The following is an 18,904-nucleotide window of genomic DNA, read 5'->3' as shown; positions in this document are numbered from 1 at the left end:
AGCCATGTATAATTGATCCGTGTGTAATTGATCTGTGTGCAATTGATCCGTGTGTAATTGAGCCGGGTATAATTGATCCGTGTGTAATTGAGCCGTGTGTAATTGAGCCGGGTATAATTGATCCGTGTGTAATTGATCCGTGTGTAATTGATCCGTGTGCAATTGAGCCGTGTGCAATTGAGCCATGTATAATTGATCCGTGTGTAATTGATCCGTGTGTAATTGAGCCGTGTGCAATTGATCCGTGTGTAATTGAGCCGGGTATAATTGATCCGTGTGCAATTGAGCCGTGTGTAATTGATCCGTGTGTAATTGATCCGTGTGTAATTGATCCGTGTGTAATTGAGCCGTGTGCAATTGAGCCATGTATAATTGATCCGTGTGTAATTGATCTGTGTGCAATTGATCCGTGTGTAATTGAGCCGGGTATAATTGATCCGTGTGTAATTGAGCTGTGTGTAATTGAGCCGGGTATAATTGATCCGTGTGTAATTGAGCCGGGTATAATTGATCCGTGTGTAATTGATCCGTGTGTAATTGATCCGTGTGTAATTGAGCTGTGTGTAATTGATCCGTGTGCAATTGATCCATGTGCAATTGAGCCGTGTGTAATTGAGTCGTATGCAATTGAGCCGTGTGCAATTGATCCGTGTGCAATTGATCCGTGTATAATTGATCCGTGTGTAATTGAGCCGTGTGTAATTGAGCCGGGTATAATTGAGCCGTGTGTAATTGATCCGTGTGTAATTGATCCGTGTTTAATTGAGCTGTGTGTAATTGAGCCGGGTATAATTGATCCGTGTGTAATTGATCCGTGTGTAATTGATCTGTGTGCAATTGAGCCGTGTGTAATTGATCCATGTGCAATTGATCCGTGTGCAATTGATCCGTGTGCAATTGAGCCGTGTGCAATTGAGCCATGTATAATTGATCCGTGTGTAATTGATCCGTGTGTAATTGATCCGTGTGTAATTGAGCCGTGTGCAATTGAGCCATGTATAATTGATCCGTGTGCAATTGATCTGTGTGCAATTGATCCGTGTGTAATTGAGCCGGGTATAATTGATCCGTGTGTAATTGAGCCGTGTGTAATTGAGCCGGGTATAATTGATCCGTGTGTAATTGATCCGTGTGTAATTGATCCGTGTGCAATTGAGCCGTGTGCAATTGAGCCATGTATAATTGATCCGTGTGTAATTGATCCGTGTGTAATTGAGCCGTGTGCAATTGATCCGTGTGTAATTGAGCCGGGTATAATTGATCCGTGTGCAATTGAGCCGTGTGTAATTGATCCGTGTGTAATTGATCCGTGTGTAATTGATCCGTGTGTAATTGAGCCGTGTGCAATTGAGCCATGTATAATTGATCCGTGTGTAATTGATCTGTGTGCAATTGATCCGTGTGTAATTGAGCCGGGTATAATTGATCCGTGTGTAATTGAGCTGTGTGTAATTGAGCCGGGTATAATTGATCCGTGTGTAATTGAGCCGGGTATAATTGATCCGTGTGTAATTGATCCGTGTGTAATTGATCCGTGTGTAATTGAGCTGTGTGTAATTGATCCGTGTGCAATTGATCCATGTGCAATTGAGCCGTGTGTAATTGAGTCGTATGCAATTGAGCCGTGTGCAATTGATCCGTGTGCAATTGATCCGTGTATAATTGGTCTGTGTGCAATTGATCCGTGTGCAATTGATCCGTGTATAATTGGTCTGTGTGCAATTGATCCGTGTGCAATTGATCCGTGTATAATTGGTCTGTGTGTAATTGAGTCGTGTATAATTGGTCTGTGTGTAATTGAGTCGTGTATAATTGGTCTGTGTGCAATTGATCCGTGTGCAATTGATCCGTGTATAATTGGTCTGTGTGTAATTGAGTCGTGTATAATTGGTCTGTGTGCAATTGATCCGTGTGCAATTGATCCGTGTATAATTGGTCTGTGTGTAATTGATCCGTGTATAATTGGTCTGTGTGTAATTGAGTCGTGTATAATTGGTCTGTGTGCACTCTTCCTATGTTGCAAAAGTAATGATGTTGCTTTTTTGTTTCTGAGATTGTGAACCTCCCACCAGGACAGCTTCGCCTACTAACCCACATTAACCCATGTTGTGTCATTCCCTGTTGTTTGAGGCTCTAACCCATGTTGTGCCCCTCCCTGATGCCACTCTGTATAGTTCGGAGCTCTAACCCATGTTGTGCCCCTCCCTGATGCCATTCCCTGTTGTTTGCGTGCACCCTACAATAAAGCTGGGTGTGTTTATTGAATATAAGTAATTCAGTCCTCTTTCCTTCAAACAGACTGCAGCCGGGTGCAGAACAGCTCAAGTGCTCATGCAGTACTGTGTCGGGGCCAATTACTACTGGTTACTGGTCGAAGGGTTCTACTTACACAACTTGCTGGTGATCGCTGTCTTCTCTGAAAAGAGCTACTTTAATATTTATTTATGTATAGGCTGGGGTAGGTATTCTGTTCATTCTTGTTCACTGCATTGTTATGTGGGGTGGAGACCCAGTAACGTCACATCAGCCAGATTACTTATTGTGACTCAAATTCCACTCAGAACTTCGAAGTCAATCGCCCCTGGATCTGGGGATCCTCGATCCTTTTATTCACGGTTCTCTTCCAGTTCCCTAAACCCAGAGTGGTTGATTTCAGCTGTTCCATTGTAGGGGAATGCCTTTTGAACGTCAGGTATTGGCAAACACGTAAGAGCAGGCAACTCGCTTTTCTGAACCCTCCACTGTGGGTTTAAGGGAATCATTGATGGAGACAGAAATATCCACCAAGGTTTCCCGCACCCCCCCCCACAGTGGCTCATTACATGCACCTCTTGACTGAGAAGGTCTCAGGTTCAGTCCGACCTGCGTTCGAGCAGCTGATCTGAGCCGTGGAGCAGTGGAAGTATCACCATTGGTCTCGGTGTCTCCCTCCCCACCCCCCCCAACCCCCCGCAAGAGGGGAAAAAAAATCAGCCCGGGATACCCGCTCCCGATCAACATCCAGTGACCCTGCTGGAAAGTACAGGCTTGTGGGCATCAGGAGAGAGCGGGCTTGGGGTTGGCTCTGATGTGCCCATCCCTCCCTCGCTGGTGCTGCCTGTTGACAATCGCTGCCCATCTTTGCAAATGAAGAATGGGCACTTGACTGGGTATCAGAGGATAGTCAGCATGACTGATCACTCCACACAGAGACAGAAGGTCAGACCAAGAGTACAGTTAACATAACACAATCTCTCTCTCAAAGCATTCTCAGTTTGATTCTACAATAACCCAGATTTATGTTATTTTATGTTGTTTCCAGGAGCACCAGTGTTATTTGTTGTTCCTTGGGTGGTCGTCAAGTATTTATATGAAAATACTGGGTGAGTAGATCCACAGACTGGCATGAGTGTACAGTACAGTGCAGTGCTTCACCTCTAAAGCCAGATACAAATGGTCATCTGTTTTCCGCAGACAACTCAAAGGGTAGATCTAGAAATGTCCAAATAGAAACTAGACGAGTGTCGGTGATTGGGCTGGGACATTAGAAACCTGTAGAGAATTGGGAGTTTCACTTAGGACCTGTGACGGCCTCAGAAAGAGAACGAGAGACTTTCATCCCATCAGCAGAGGCTGAGTTTGAACTCGGGACTAGAGATGAAAGGGCAGAGTGCAACCACTGTGTATGTTCTGCCAATCATTAAAGGAAATGTTTTTACATGTACTTTCGGTAAATGTGTTATAAACCCAGATAGAATCATAGAATGGGTACAGCACAGAAGAAGGCCATTCAACCCATCAAGCCTGTGCCGACTCTTAGTAAGAGCAATCCAGTTAGTCCCATTCCCCCGCTCTTTCCCCGTAGCCCTGTAAATTTTTTCCTCTCAAGTATTTATCCAATTCCTCTTTGAAAACCGCGATTGAATCTACTTCCACCGCCCTTTCATGCAGCGCATTCCAGATCCTAACCACTCGCTGCATAAAAAGGTTTTTCCTCATGTCACCTTTGGTTCTTTTGCCAATCACCTTAAATCTGTGTCCTCTGGTTCTCAACTCTTCCGCCAATGGGAACAGTTTCTCCTTATTTACTCCATCTAAACCCTTCATAATTTTGAACACCTCGATCAAATCTCCTGTTACAGCAAACCTCTGCTCTAAGGAGAACAACCCTAGCTTCTCCAGTCAATCCATTGGTCCATTGATGAATTTGATCTCTTTACCCGGGGCGGGGGGGGGGAGAGGGGCTGAGAGGTTGGTCATATTGCCTTCAAGTCCAGTTACTTTAATGATTTGAACAGAAACATCCATTATATTTGTTTGATTACCATCCTCTAACAAGCATTGCACCATTTATGGTAGTCACAATTTCTATTTTCCCTCTCATTAAAAAGAAAGGAGCAAGTACAAAGGATGACTCTTCGATCAGAAACTTCTGCAAGGATTGACGCTTGTAGGGAGCAGCGGTCGGAAAATCACGGAGAGTTAGGGTCTACAGGTCCGCGATTTCCCATCCCCCTCGCCCCGCAAGTGCTGAACATCATCCCCCCCCCCCGACCGGGGAGTCATCCCTATAGGATAAGATGTCAAACTAATCAAGCAGCCCCCACCCCCACCCCGCAACAGACAAACCCTGAGCAGTCACCCTTGACATCTCTGCATGAGCTCAAAGCTTCATCTCCCCTCACCTGTGGTGGGACAATCTGGGACAACCTGAGTTGGGTTGGGAAGAAGCATAATGCAGGTAGCGGTGAGAGTCGGTGAGCTTGTTGCAGATGTTTGTGGAGAGACCACACATGTTTCTTGTTTTAGTTCTGACATTAAAGCTCACAAACACATTGTTTATCTCTAGATGTTGGTCAACGAATGAAAACATGGCCTATTGGTGGATTATCCGCTCTCCCATCTTGCTGTCTATACTGGTACAGTGGACGGTGTTTGACCACACCTCTCAAATTACTTTGGAATCGTTTTACATCAAAAAAAGCTTCAAAGGGCCACGATAACATTAATTCTTGTGGGTTTTGTTTCTTCTTTACTTTTCAGATCAATTTCTTCATTTTTATCCGAATTATTCATATTTTAGTGTCTAAGCTTAGAGCCCATCAGATGAGGTACACTGATTATAAATTCAGGTAAGGGTCTTCTTTTGGCTCTCAAGTTTTCTATTTTAATATCCTCTCCTTCTATCCTCTCCCCCTCCATTTATCCATCTCTCTCCGTCCCTCCCTTTCCCTCTCTTCCCCTCCTTCCTATCCCTCCCCTCCTTTCTCTCCCCTATGTTTCTCTCTCTCCCCTGCCCTCCTCCTCTCTTTCCCCTCCTCTCCTTTTCTCCTCTCCCCTTCCGATCCTCCTCCACTCTCTCTCCCCTCCCCTCATTGCCTCTCTCCTCCCACCCACTCCCATCCCTCCCCCCCTCTCTTCCCTTGCTTTCTCTCTCCCCTCCCCTCCTTCCCTCTCTTCGCTCCTCCTTCCCTCTTCCCTCCTCGAACTTCCCTCCTCCTTCTTCCTTCCCTCTCTTCCCTCCTCCTCTCCCCTCTTTTCCCTCCGCTGTCTCTCTCCTCCTCGCCGATTCCCCTCCCTCCCATGTTGTAACAGAGCTCGTCTGATTTTCCATCCACTAATTTGAATGGCCGGACAATCAAGTGGGCTTCGTTGCGATCTTCCCCCTCTGGTCTTCCTCTGTGCATTGCGACCAGGCGTCCTCTACCCAAGCGCGGTAAGAGAGAAGTCTGCTGCAGTAAAGTTCAATTTGCGTGAGGTTTTAATCTTCCAAAAGGTGTAATACTGAAGTATAATTAACATTTTAAACCCCACATCTATCTGCTGATGTACTTGCAGGATGTTTTTAGAATCTTCATCTTCACTTTTATGAATGTTGCCTGTGAGGAAGTAGAAGGAAATGATAATAGGAGCAGGAGTAGGCCAGACGGCCCCTCGAGCCTGCTCCGTCATTCAATAAGATCATGGCTGATCTTCCACCTCAACTCCACTTTCCTGCCCGATCCCCATATCCCTTGATTCCCTTAGTGTCCAAATATCAATCGATCTTAGCCTTGAATATTCTCAATGACTCAGCATCCACTGCCCTCTGGGATAGAGAATTCCAAAGATTCACAACCCTCAGTGAAGAAATTTTTCCTCATCTCAGTCCTAAATGGCCGACTCCTTATCCTGTGACTATGCCCGCTAGTTCTAGACTCTCCAGCCAGGGGAAGCAACCTCTCAGCATCTACCCTTGTCAAGTCCTCTAAGAATTTTATACGGATAAATGACAATCCCTTGTAATCTGAGTCCATCAAGCAGCCAACATTTTAACTGTGCATCTGATTGCCTGGCTGGTTCCCAGGGTCTAGTCCGTCAGGAGGGATGAGACCCAGGGTTACAGGGGAGAGCGAGGCTAAGACCCATCGCAGCAAATCTGAGGAATGAACTAACCTGCCAAATCCCTAGGATTCTGGGGTATGATCCTATGCAAAGAAGACTGGGCCCTAAGCTCTGGAAATCCCCCCCTTAACCTTTCCGCCTCTCTTAAAAACTACCTCTTTGTCCAGGCTTTTGGTCACCTGTCCTAATATCTCCTTATATGGCTCGGAGTCAAATTTTATTTGATTACGCTCCTGTTGAAGCACCTCGGGACATTTTACTACGTTAAAGGCGCGATATAAATGCGAGTTGTTGTTGAGAGAGAGGTCTGTCGTTTAACGCACACATTGACCGTCTGACCTATTGTTTCTTTCTTCCTAGACTGGCAAAGTCTACACTGACTCTGATCCCCTTGCTGGGGATTCACGAGGTGGTGTTTGCCTTTATCACAGATGAGAACGCCCAGGGCACACTTCGGCACGTCAAGCTCTTCTTTGACTTGTTTCTAAATTCCTTTCAGGTATGGTTACGGCTTTACGATCATCAGTGATGCACTTGTTTGCCTTTCAGACTAACTGATAACGGCATCCCAGTCCCGTCCGGTTATTCAATCTGTTTTTTCTTTGAACAGTGACTGCCGACAATCTCATCAGGAGATTGGGGATTGGAAGAGTTACTCAGCCCAACAGTGACCCATCGCCCTCTTAAATTCAAAGGTAGACAGTCGGGTCAGGATGCACTTTAACCCCAGCTCCATTTCTGGCCTTTTCTCCTCTCTTTCCCATGACCACTGGCAGGAGGTTCAGTCCACTGGCAGGAAGGTCAGTCCACTGGCAGGAAGGTCAGTCCACTGGCAGAAAGGTTAGTCCACTAGCAGGAAGGTCAGTCTACTGGCTAAAGGGTCAGTCCACTGGCAGGAAGGTTAGTCCACTGGCAAAAGGGTCAGTCCACTGGCAGAAAGGTCAGTCCACTGGCAGAAAGGTCAGTCCACTGGCAAAAGGGTCAGCCCACTGGCAGAAAGGTCAGTCCACTGGCTAAAGTGTCAGTCCGCTGGCAGGAAGGTCAGTCCGCTGGCAGGAGGGACCGTCCTATGGCAGGAGGGTCAGCCCATGTGTCCCTTAGAGGACTTGATGGCCTATCAAGTCCAAACCTATAACTTCCAACCCTGCTCCCAACCAGGTATTTATCCAGCTTCCTTTTGAAGAAGCATAATTGTTTCAGCTTCTGCTGAGGGGCCTGTTCCACATCCACACGTTGGGGAAACAGCTTCTCCTCATCTCGAGTTTTGCCCGTTTGAGGCCTGTTGAGTTATGAACCTGCCTACCCGAGTCCACAGTGCTCACAGTCCGAATCCAATCACCTGCATCATCTTCAGGAAGACTCCCTTTCTCAGGCAGTATCTGTCTGATGAAGAAGGGCACAGAGAGAAAATGCCAGATTCTTGTGAGAGTCTCCTCACCCTGCCTCTGTGTCGATCGTTAAGACCTGTCTGTCTTGTGTAGAAATTGATTTAATCGTGATAAATACAATGGAGCAGAAGATTACCAGAGGCACTGACTACAATCTCTCTTCCTCCCTTGCAGGGTATGCTGGTTGCCATATTGTACTGTTTTGTCAACAGAGAGGTAAGATGGTCTACAATGTTATTATCTGTTACTATAGTAACATTCGCTAATTAGAAGGTGAGCTTCCCAAAGCTCCATGGCATTCGAGTGTCTAATGGCTCGGTCAAGAAATGCTGAAGCCGTAGCTGCTGAGGTCAGGTGTAACCTCCGTGGAGAGGGCGGGAGGGATGGCTGAGCTGTGTTGCTGGCCATCTCCCCTCTTCCCCAGCACAGTACATGGCATGAGCGGAGCCAAGAAAAGAGGAGATCAGAAAAATACCCTCGGAAGAAGCTGGCTCATCCTCGATTTAAGATAAAGAATGAACTCACTACCACAAGGAGTAGCTGGCGTAGATGCATTTAAGGGGAAGCTAGATAAACACACGAGGGAGAAAGGAATAGAAGGATATGCTGATGGGGATAGATGAAGTAGGGACGGAGGAGGCTCGTGTGGAGCATGAATGCAGGAATAGACCAGTTGGGCCGAATGGCCTGTTTCTGTGCTGTAGACTGGATGTAACGCAAAGTAAATTCCAATTCCTAGCCCATTACTTGTCCTTGTTTCTCACTTTCTTTGATGTCTCCCATCCCAGGTACAGTCAGAACTTCTCAAAAAATGGAAAAGGTGGAAATTGGGGCAGGACATCGAGGAGGAGTACAGGCACACTTACAGTCAGCCCCCGCATGTGAGGAACGGGAGCGCCAACCTGGAGAAACACAAGCTGGTCAGCAACTACCACAATGGGACCGGCGAGACTAACCACACTGTGCATCCCGCCCCCCATTCCACTGAGAAGACGGGGCCATCCGCTGAACAAATAAGCCTGAACGAGAAGCCACACTGCTACCAGTTCCCCCAAGAAACAGACCACAAGGCCTTGTGCTTGGTGGAGAGTAATTGTTAGAAGAAAGTCAGATGGGCCATGACGGGCGATGGGTGTGATGAGCGAGCAGGATCTGACTGTGAGCCAAAGGCCAAACTTTGGAAATTATATAATTTATAGCGAAAAGAAAAAAAAAATAAGAGCTCGCCGCTCTTCGTTGCATGGATGCCTGACGACAAACTTCAAGGAAACGCAGATGTTGTGCCTTTCGATGTCGCCTTGCTTTCTAAATGATTTTCCCGCTGTACGTGTCACTGGTCGTGGGCTGACGTTCATGACTGATTTTATTTTTTTTTTTAAATGTCGCGGTAATAAAACAATTCAGGTGATAAGTGATCAAAAACGATATTCGCCACTGAGAGGCAACGGTGAATAACGGTGACCAGGGAGTGGCACTTTGAGGAGCAGCGACAGCTGAAGAGGAAGATGGATTCTAAATGCACCTTTAATATTCCCCCCACTCACCCCCACCACCCCCCTGCCCGCCAGAATAAAATGAACCGTGTTATTTAATATATTAGGCGGCTTAACAACGGGGTGCAGCTAGAGGGGACTGCAACAAGGACACAGAGGGCTCCCAATTTTAACCCTGGTGCACAGATTACCCTTAGCCTAATGCATAGCCCAGTAACCGTGACTGGCCAGGCCCTGGCTAACCTCTACATCAGCTATAGTGTGTGCATAATATACCTGTGTGTGCGATACTAACTGGTTCAACCTGATACAAGCGAGGTGCTCAATATGGTTTGGCCTTTGCGTGCAGCTGGTACCGTGGGGTCAGAGTTGAACTCCGCTTTCCTTTATTGCGCTGACCTATCGCAGAGCTCGTGTGCGCGTGGAATTGTACCCGAACCTTTACACGTGCGCGTAAAAGGACTCCCCTCCCAACCGTGAATTGACGACGCAGGGGACTGCCCACCTCCTCTCAAAACTGCGTTTTTTTTTACACTGTGCAGTTAGGAAGCAACAAAGTCTACCTGTCTTAAAAAAAAACCAAATCTTCACCTGACGTGAAGATATTGAAGATTCCGCAGTGACGGTGAAATTTACGCTGTTGAGTTCTCCTCATCCGTTCCCCCAGCTCCTTGAAACTCCAAGGGGGTCATAAATTTCCGTCATTCTAGTGACTCCAGTGAGAAAGTAGACCTGGCAATAAAACGGGTTTCTCACTGACATTAGTGAAGAGTAGAAAATATGGCCTTGAAATCAGGATGTGGGATATTAGTGTAAAAATGTTTAACGTATTGCACACTCACCGTGTAATTTCAAGGCCTGGGTTCCCAGACAGCGAGGGTGGAAAGCTGATGGTGCAAGTGATCAAATCGCACGTCACTCAAAAGAAAATCCAGTGCAGGAACGTCATTTTCAGAATCTGAGCAGGTCCCCACCCCGCCTCCACCGCCCCCACCCCTTCCCCCACCCCCCCCACCGCCCCACCCCAACCCCCACCTCACCCCCCTCCCCCACCGCCCCAGCCTCTACTTCTGCTTCTGTATTGAGATTCAGGACTCTGCGGTTTTAGTGAATGGGCGGAATTTATCTGCAGGAGATTTGCCAAGTGTTGAACAGACAGTCGTCTTTCCAAGTGGACGCGACAGAAAGGATCAAAGGGCGGCCTGTGAATATAATCAAAGTAAGGGTTGGAGATATACTGAGATTGGGGCCACTAGCACGTTTAATAAGCTAATAGTCAAGTGTGCTGGAGACATCTAGGGGCAGAGCACTTTATCTGTGGTTTTCTTGACTTTGACTCTTGAACCTAATGGTGAGGTCCTCAAATTTGGACTTTGGAGACTGAATTTTTGGAACTTTCAGTGTAACATTAGAAGGACATGCTGATAGGGTTAGATGAAGTAGTGGGCGGAGGCTTGTGTGGAGCATAAACACCGGCATGGACCAGTTGGGCCGAATGGCCTGTTTCTGTGCTGTATGTAATTCTATATAACAACTCCTCTCCCCACCAACTACCCAGTGAAGTCAAAAAATGGAGGAGTATTTTCACCAGAGTAAAAACCTCCCTACTAGGTGTATCAGAGACCTGCGTCACGTATAAACAACCAATAGAACTGATGAAAGTGAAGAGCACTGTTGGCTGTGGTTTGGACTGGTTCAGATTCTGTATACACTTTGAACATGTCTCTCCTAGTATTGCTTTTCTGTTTGCTTTCGACATCCAATGTTACACAGGGACATGAGAATTCTCAGGAATTCCAGTAGGCTCCAAAGAGTCGATCCCTTTTTGATGGGTCAGCCCCAGGTACCTGCCTTCACCTCATGGGGGAAGGTTTTTGTGAATGAGTGCTCCCATTCCGGAGCTTGGTGCGTCAGGAGCACGCATCAGGAATTCTGGTGGAGAGTCCTGCACGGCCTGTATGATTTTCCATCCATCAAAATAGATACCGAGGAGCACTTACAGTTAATGGAGAGTCGGACCGAGCCTGCAGACCTTCACACCTGAATTCCTGATATTTGCTGCCAGCGGGAGTAGCTAATTTGTGACATCTCTCCCCATATCTCTTAATCCCTCCTTCCACCTCAACAATAACAACAACAGCAACAACTTGCATTTATATAGCGCCTTTAACATAGTAAAACGTCCCAGGGTGCTTCACAGGAATGATTATCAAACAAAATTTGACACCAAACCACATAAGGAGATATTAGGACAGGTGACCAAAAGCTTGGTCAAAGAGATAGATTTTAAGGAGCGTCTTAAAGGAGGAGAGAGAGGCAGAGAAGTTTAGGGAGGGAATTGCAGAGCTTAGGGCCTAGGCAGCTGAAGGCACGGCCGCCAATGGTGGAGCGACTGAAATCGGGGATGCGCAAGAGGCCAGAATTGGAGGAGCGCAGAGATCTCGGAGGGTTTTTAGGGCTGGAGGAGGTTACAGAGCTGTGGAGGGGCGAGGCCATGGAGGGATTTGAAATCAAGGATGAGAATTTTAAAATCGAGGTGTTGCAGGCCCAGGAGCCAATGTAGGTCAGCGAGCACATGAGGTGATGGGTAAACAGGGACTTGGTGCGAGTTAGGATACGGGCAGCAGATCTAATTATCTTTTGAATCCATTTATGGTGCCCACTTTAGTGCTGTTCTTGCTAACTTATGCCCCTCAACTCTATGTCGCCTCTGTGTCCAAATGTTCTGACTGACTTTCCTTAGTTCTTACCTTAATTTGTGTTCTCTGATATTTGTATTACAACTTCCGTCTTCTTCCGAAGGGGCCAAAATGGCCCTATAGAGGATGAAAGGTCAGACTCCCTGCCCGGTTGAAGGCTGGAAGCTTTTTGCACCAAAAAAAAAATCAACCTGTCCAGAACGGGAAGAAGCCCAGGTGAGCAGACCGGGCCCTGTTGCTACGACTCTCCTGGGAATGACCTTGTATCCATGGCAACCATTGTGGGCTGACCTCGCTGGGGGTTTTTTCCTCCTGTATGTGCCCATTGAGATGAAATGTGACGATACAAAAGAATGTTTGACAACATCGAGTACCCTCAAACAGATGTTGTATTGCTGCCAACTTATATTGGGGAGCCCCCCCACAGAGCTGTTATTCAAACGAGAGAAGGCAGGGACTCTTCTTTCGTGAATATACACTGAAGGGTATTACATTGGAGGATTTAACTGTTTTATATTTTTATTCCAAGTTACTTGGAGGGGGATCGGGGATCGTTCATTTAAGCCAAATCAAACACGCCAGAAATCTTTGGCTTAGCTTGAGGATCTGAAGCCCTGGACCAAGATCAGAAGATAGAGGCGGATGAGAGAGGCCATTCAGCCCATCTTAGGTCATCGTTCTAGAATGAAGAAAACCTACATTTCCCCCATCACATCATCTCACTGACCCTTGAGTGAGTCGAAGGGTTTTTTTTGCCTCCACTATCCTACCCAGGAGACTGTTTCATCTTTTGGTCACTCTCTTGTGAAGGGGCACTTCTTGATATCGGTTCTACATTTGCTTTTTACTAGTTTCATCCACTTTGTCCTGCTGTCATGGTTGAGGTTGAAGTAAGATTCCCGATATCCCTTTTCTGTACCATTTACCATCTTACCCTACCTCTATAAAGTGGCATCCTTTCGCCTCCCTGCCGCCCCAGATCGAATTCTATGCAGAGACGTCCAAGATTGGGCTGAGCTGAATCAAGCTCTGGCCTCATCTTCCCTGGGATCACCTGAGAGCAGACATGAGCTCAATGCAAGCAGTCGTTCTAAGAGCTGAACCGTCCTTTGACTGGTTTATTATCAGAGGTTCTCTGCCCCTCCACTGCCGGTTTTCAGATATGGCCGTCAGAAAGTTCGACCCTGCAGTGCACACTGGGAAAAGGACCCCTATCGTGTTGTCTTTAGTTAGGACGAGGCTGGATCTTGGTGTGAGAATTCCGATGTGTGACCCCCCCTCCCCCTTCTAAATTTGCCAGTCAGGCTTTTCCCCCCCATTGGCTAGAATCGTTCATCATTTTGAAGACAATCAACTCCAAAAAATGTCATTTCACGGTCCTCTGAAAGTGAGGATGTTTATGATGCTTCTAAAAAAAAGGAAGAACAAACTTGCACTTCTTTAGCGCCTCGGGATGTGCCAAAGCACGTCACAGCCAATGAATCACTCTTCAAACGTGGTCACTGTAGGCAAACACGCAGCCAATTTGTGCACGGCAATGGTCTAAATAACCAGCTGATTGTTTTTTGGCGTCGTTGGTTGAAGGATGAATGCTGGCCTGGACATCGGGGGAAACTCTCCTGCTACTCTTCGAATGGAGCCATGGGATCTTTTACATCCACCTAAACAGGCAGATGGGACCTCAGTCCAAAACCTCACGCTAAAGACGGCACCTCCGACAGTGCAGCACTCCACTGAGGTGTCAGCTTGGATTATGTGCTCGAGTCTCTGGAGTGGGACTTGAACCCACAACCTTCTGAGCTTAGAGGTGATGGGTGCTCCCCACTGAGCCACGGCTGACAATTAAGAAAATTGAAGGCAATAGTTAATGCCCAGTTTCACTTCTAAATATAAAGGACCCAATCTTCACTTCTGAAACCAGCGTGGAGATACTTTCCTATGGGTCTTGAGAGCTGCTATTGGGACACACACAGCCAGATAGTAGTGCCTTGGCACATTTTCTATGTTAAAGGCACTATTTTAAATTCCAATCCTGCCCACTCTGCTGTTCCACCATCAACAATCTAATTGGTGATCTTGTTTGGCAAATGGCCGACTGCAGGAAACAAGCAGGATCGGAGAAAAAAACGCACAAAGACGATAAAGCAAAGTATTTGCCCACCGGTGTTAGACCAAACGTTATGCCCAGGTGCCAACTGTGGGTGATATCCCAGTCAGACACTGCTGTGTCGATGGGATCTAGAGAGGGGGTCATTTACAACGTACGGCTGGAGTGTAACACTGGCATTGTGGACCAGGCACTGGCTTTAGGGCCCTTGTGACTATGCTTTCTACTTAAATCAACGGAGCTGGGTGGTTTCTATAGCGGGCCCGTAATGCCAGTTTTAACCTCCAGCGGAAGGTGATGCCCTCCTTCCCCCCCCCCCCCCCCCCGCAGAGTGTCCAAACTGGGCAGCCAGTAAAGGCCGGTGTAATCTCACTGCAGGACGTCAGTTAACAGAGCAAGCTATAGACCCCAGAATCTCATCCCTGCTTCAACACTCTTTAACTATGACCCCTTGGGGTTGAGATTAGATTCTGGCGGTCATGCAGAACGGACGGGAACGGATCAGCCGCCCGTTACGCACCCCGGCCAATTTGCCTTCCCTTTCAAAATCGGGCGCAGTGTATAACGTGCGACGCCCGCTTGGCGCCCCCCCCCCCAAACCGGGTTTACCTTCCCCCCTTGAACCTAATATTGGGTGATAATCTGACCAGGACGCCGATCTTTGGAATTCTACATCTAACCACAACTGTTATGGATTATTCACCAGCTCCTAACCTTTCCCGCTGGTTCCCACTTCCCCAGATTGTAGTTGAGCCTCTTTAGAGCAAACTTCGCCACCGGACTGTTGTCAAAGAGTTGGTCGGTTAATAAGGACGATCAGGTGACAGCTCAGCAGGGGGCTCAGCGGGAACCAAGCCTTGTGGGCCTCAGGGTCCTTGGTTCCATCTGCATCCAGTGCTGAGCTGGCCAGTTTCAGGCTAGTGAAGGACTCCCAACAAGGTTGAAAACAGTAATGGGGAAGAGAAGGTAAATCAGTGACTGGGCGAAGCCAAGTTTGGATCTTTAAAGCCTGGAGATTGTAGGAGGAAGGGAGGACCAAGGACGGTAAAGAGTTCCACATTTAGAGGGCGGGATTGGTTGGTGCAAAATTGGCCTCACCATCCCTCAGCTGGAGAGAGGAAAAATTATCCAGGTTTCCAACTCTTGATTACTGCCCAATGACCCCGAGTGGGGAGTGCTTCTCCGGGCAACTGGGAGGTCCCCCATGACTGATTTACCTGTCACACTGTTTGGGGCTCACACTTGAAGATTAGCCACTTGGATAGAACCAGGCTCCCAGCAAGAAGCAGGAGACGAAGGTGCGGGGGGGGGGGGGGGGGCTTTGGGAGGGAGCTGGGTGGTGTGGAAAGAGAAAAATTAGGTTTCCCCAGGAACGACCCCTCAAGATTTCTGAAAAGTGACTTTGGAATTTCAAGCATCACATTCTTTATTTTGAACACGTATCAGTCAATGGCTCAACTTCAACATCTTCTGCTCTGCAGGGGAGTTTACCAGAGTCGTGTTAGCGAGGCTGAGGCCTGAGGGTCTGGACAGGGGTCACCAACCCTCCAGGACTGCCCTGGAGTCTCAAGGAATTGAAGATTAATCCCCTGGGCATTGCTGCCAGCATAAACTCGGGAGAAAATTCATAGGGGGCAATATGTGGTTAGGCATTGACTGGGAGTCAAGAATCATCCAATTGGGTAATATAGAGTCTATTATTTCCAATTGGATGGGAAGGTGGGGCAGCGCAAGGATGGACATGTCGGGCAACCAATGGCGAGAGTGTGGGGGCGGGGCTGTTGGAGGCTGGCAGTCACGTGGTGACACCTCCAGGGATTTGCCCGACCAGAGTTGGCAACCCCAGTCTGGACTGAGAACTCTACATGCACAAAAGCAAGAACTCTTGTCTTTCTCAAGCAAACAGGGGTTTGGCAAAACAAACGTCAGTTCCTCTCCCCATCACCCCCCCCCCTCAAAAAATGTGCATTCAACCGGGATGTGGAGCAGGTGGTAAACCAGTGGTCTTCAGAGGTGTGTGGAAATCAGTGTAGACCTGTTTAGAAAGGCTGGGTTTACGATCTGGTTACACACTGTGCAAGCATAAAATCTTCAGGTGGAGAAAGAAACCTAACAGTAAAAACTGCTTAAAGGTGCAACCTGATCTTGGGGAAACTTTTTGCTTATCCTTGTAATCCAATGTTTTTTTTTTAACTCCTCAGATTTATAAACGGGTCGGTAACTTTATTTTTTTGTACCCGCAATGCATGCGTTGGGGGTGCTAACAGTCACCCCTTTGTGTCCCCACGCACTATTTCTACTTCCCGTCCTTTACATGGTGTCTCATGTAGCATGCCTTGCTTCATTTAAAAGGCAGAATTTGTGAAGTGTTTTATAGATTGAGGTCAGGTACGATGCTTAGTAACACAAACAGACCCACCCGATACTCTTTGTACCGGCGGCCCACTGTAACACTAACACATGCTTAATGTCATTTTTTTGTTTTAAAAGTTATACGAGAAGGGGTTTGAGTGTATCAAAATGTGTAATGAATTCTGAATCAACCGGACTTTTGAGATGTGAAAAAAAAACACAAAATCTATGAATTGTTAAAGCCTATTTGCACAATTTAATTTATATAAACATGTAAATATATTGTATATGTATATATATATATATATGACATAAAGACTTTTGTATGTGATATTCTCAGGCAGACATGTTCATCCATTTGAGTTGTATTATTGCTGGCGATTGAACTGCTGCTCTTCCCCGTCGAGCAGGCCTGGTTATCCCAGACTCCGAACTGGGCTCTGGGGCTGTTTGTGGGTCTGATGTGGTCCTTCTGAACGCAGGTTGTAAATTTTCCATGGCGACCCTTCTCGGCATGTCCACCAGCTTAGCTATCTTGGCCTGCGTGTGATGTTCTAATGTTACGATCGGCCCACCATTAGAGGTCTTTTGGCTGGCAATATTTACAACACGGGCCTTTGGCATCGGAAGGAGGGCGGGGAGGGGGGGGGGAGCCTTCCCTCCTTCCCCAAGGCCCCCTTCTTGTTTCTTTTTTGTTGTTGATATTGTACGGTTCCCGTGAACTGACGCGAAGTTCGTTCATTGTCTACTTGCCGTTTAAACAAAACAAGAAAAAGAAAGAGAGACAGACAGACAGAGTGCTGAATGTCGTGTTTAGTCCCTGTACCATGTTTGTGAAAATAAAAAGAAAGGAGCTTTTACTGTCCGCAATCAACCTGAGAATGTCTGTTTTGTGTTCCGACTGACTGCATTGGTCTCATTAATGAAAAAAAGAAAGAACTTGCATTTATATAGCGCCTTTTACAACCTCAGGACGTCCCAAAGTGCTTTACAGCCAATGAAGTACTTTCTTGAAGTGTTATGTAGGGAAGTGCGGCAGCCATTTTGCACATCGCAAGGTCCCACAATATGATAATGTCCAAATAATCTGTTTTTAGTGATGTTGGTTGAGGGATAAATATTGGCCAGGACACTGTGGAGAACTCCCCTGCTCTTCTTCGAAATAGTGCCCGTGGGATTATGCAAAGGGGACTTCCGCCAAAGTTACGGCAGCGGAGTGGGAGAGGAAATTCCCAGGGCAAGAGATTAGAACTAGGGGGCATAATCTTAGAATAAGGGGCTGCTCTTTCAAAACTGAGATGAGGAGAAACTTCTTCACTCAGAGGGTAGTAGGTCTGTGGAATTTGCTGCCCCAGGAAGCTGTGGAAGCTACATCATTAAATAAATTTAAAACAGAAATAGACAGTTTCCTAGAAGTAAAGGGAATTAGGGGTTACGGGGAGCGGGCAGGAAATTGGACATGAATTTAGATTTGAGGTTAGGATCAGATCAGCCATGATCTTATTAAATGGCGGAGCAGGCTCGAGGGGCCGATTGGCCGACTCCTGCTCCTATTTCTTATGTTCTTATTACTGGTTCTGATATTAGTGCTCCGAGGAAATTCCCAGGGCAAGAGGTTACTGGTTCTGAAATCAGTGTTTGGAGGTTTAACGCACTGGCATCGCATTCCTCTCTCCACTGTCATGACAAAGACATTAGCCCGTTCACTTTGAATAGCTTAACTCCGCTGTTAAAATAGTGGATGGAGGAAAGTCAAACCAACGTGTTAACAGCAACGTTTAACCCTAGAGAATATGGATGATGAAGTGATGGAAATAAAAGAGCTAAGAAGAAATAAAATCGAAGTGTGATCATTTACAAAGGTCTCAAATAGAAGAAGGGACAAGGAAAGATCGCATGAGTATTTTCGGCCTCCAGTTTGCTCCGCCTTCCTCTCCTCCTGACACTGTCTCATGATTGGGTGCTGCTCTGTTGGCTCCTTCCGTCTTCTAGTATCTCACCGCTAAACGTGTTTGAGCCTAGACAGCGAGAGGCAATCGGCTATTCTACCAAGGGAGGAGGTATTACTACTACTACTACTACTACTACTACAACAACAACAACAACAACAGCTCGCATTTGTACAGTGCCTTTAACGTAGTAAAACATCCCGAGGCGCTTCACAGAAGCGTTACCAAACAAAATCAAAAGCAAGCCGTACATTTTTTTTTAAAATGGCGAAGGAACCCAGGCTAACTTTTCCTTTCCTGCTCTTAGCCCAGGCTAAATGGCAGCTCTCCTACCACTGCCCTGACAGTACAGACAGGGAATTGTACCAGGGGCCTCCACTGGACTGTAGGACTCAGTCCGACACTGTGCAGTGCATTTACCAAACGAGCCACTGGACCAGCTACCTGACCTCTACAGTTCACAACAACAAAAAAAATCAAATCGCATCTAGACATTATCCTTGATCAAACAAATTTAGTCGGAGAATGTTAGTTATGTCCAAATAAGGGTACA

At 46.9% G+C, this 18,904-nt stretch overlaps 1 protein-coding gene across 4 annotated transcripts in view; it reads left to right on the top strand.

The window, feature by feature from the left end:
• Positions 1 to 17,272, top strand: part of LOC137341059 (glucagon receptor-like) — a 118,375-nt gene extending 101,103 nt beyond the window's left edge. For all 4 annotated transcript variants that reach the window (XM_068003938.1, XM_068003939.1, XM_068003937.1 and 1 more), the window contains 7 exons: positions 2,299 to 2,458; positions 3,302 to 3,362; positions 4,829 to 4,898; positions 5,023 to 5,111; positions 6,724 to 6,862; positions 7,926 to 7,967; positions 8,540 to 17,272. In XM_068003938.1, the coding sequence (XP_067860039.1) occupies positions 2,299 to 2,458; positions 3,302 to 3,362; positions 4,829 to 4,898; positions 5,023 to 5,111; positions 6,724 to 6,862; positions 7,926 to 7,967; positions 8,540 to 8,851 (873 nt within the window). In that variant the 3' untranslated portion in view covers positions 8,852 to 17,272. The remainder of the gene's footprint in view (positions 1 to 2,298; positions 2,459 to 3,301; positions 3,363 to 4,828; positions 4,899 to 5,022; positions 5,112 to 6,723; positions 6,863 to 7,925; positions 7,968 to 8,539) is intronic.
• Positions 17,273 to 18,904: the final 1,632 nt, after the last annotated feature.

This window comes from Heptranchias perlo, chromosome 23 (genome assembly GCF_035084215.1).
Source record: "Heptranchias perlo isolate sHepPer1 chromosome 23, sHepPer1.hap1, whole genome shotgun sequence".
In the NCBI taxonomy this organism is placed as follows: domain Eukaryota; kingdom Metazoa; phylum Chordata; class Chondrichthyes; order Hexanchiformes; family Hexanchidae; genus Heptranchias; species Heptranchias perlo.
Note: the sequence above shows the minus strand (reverse complement) of the source record. Positions and strands in the feature narration are given on the sequence as shown.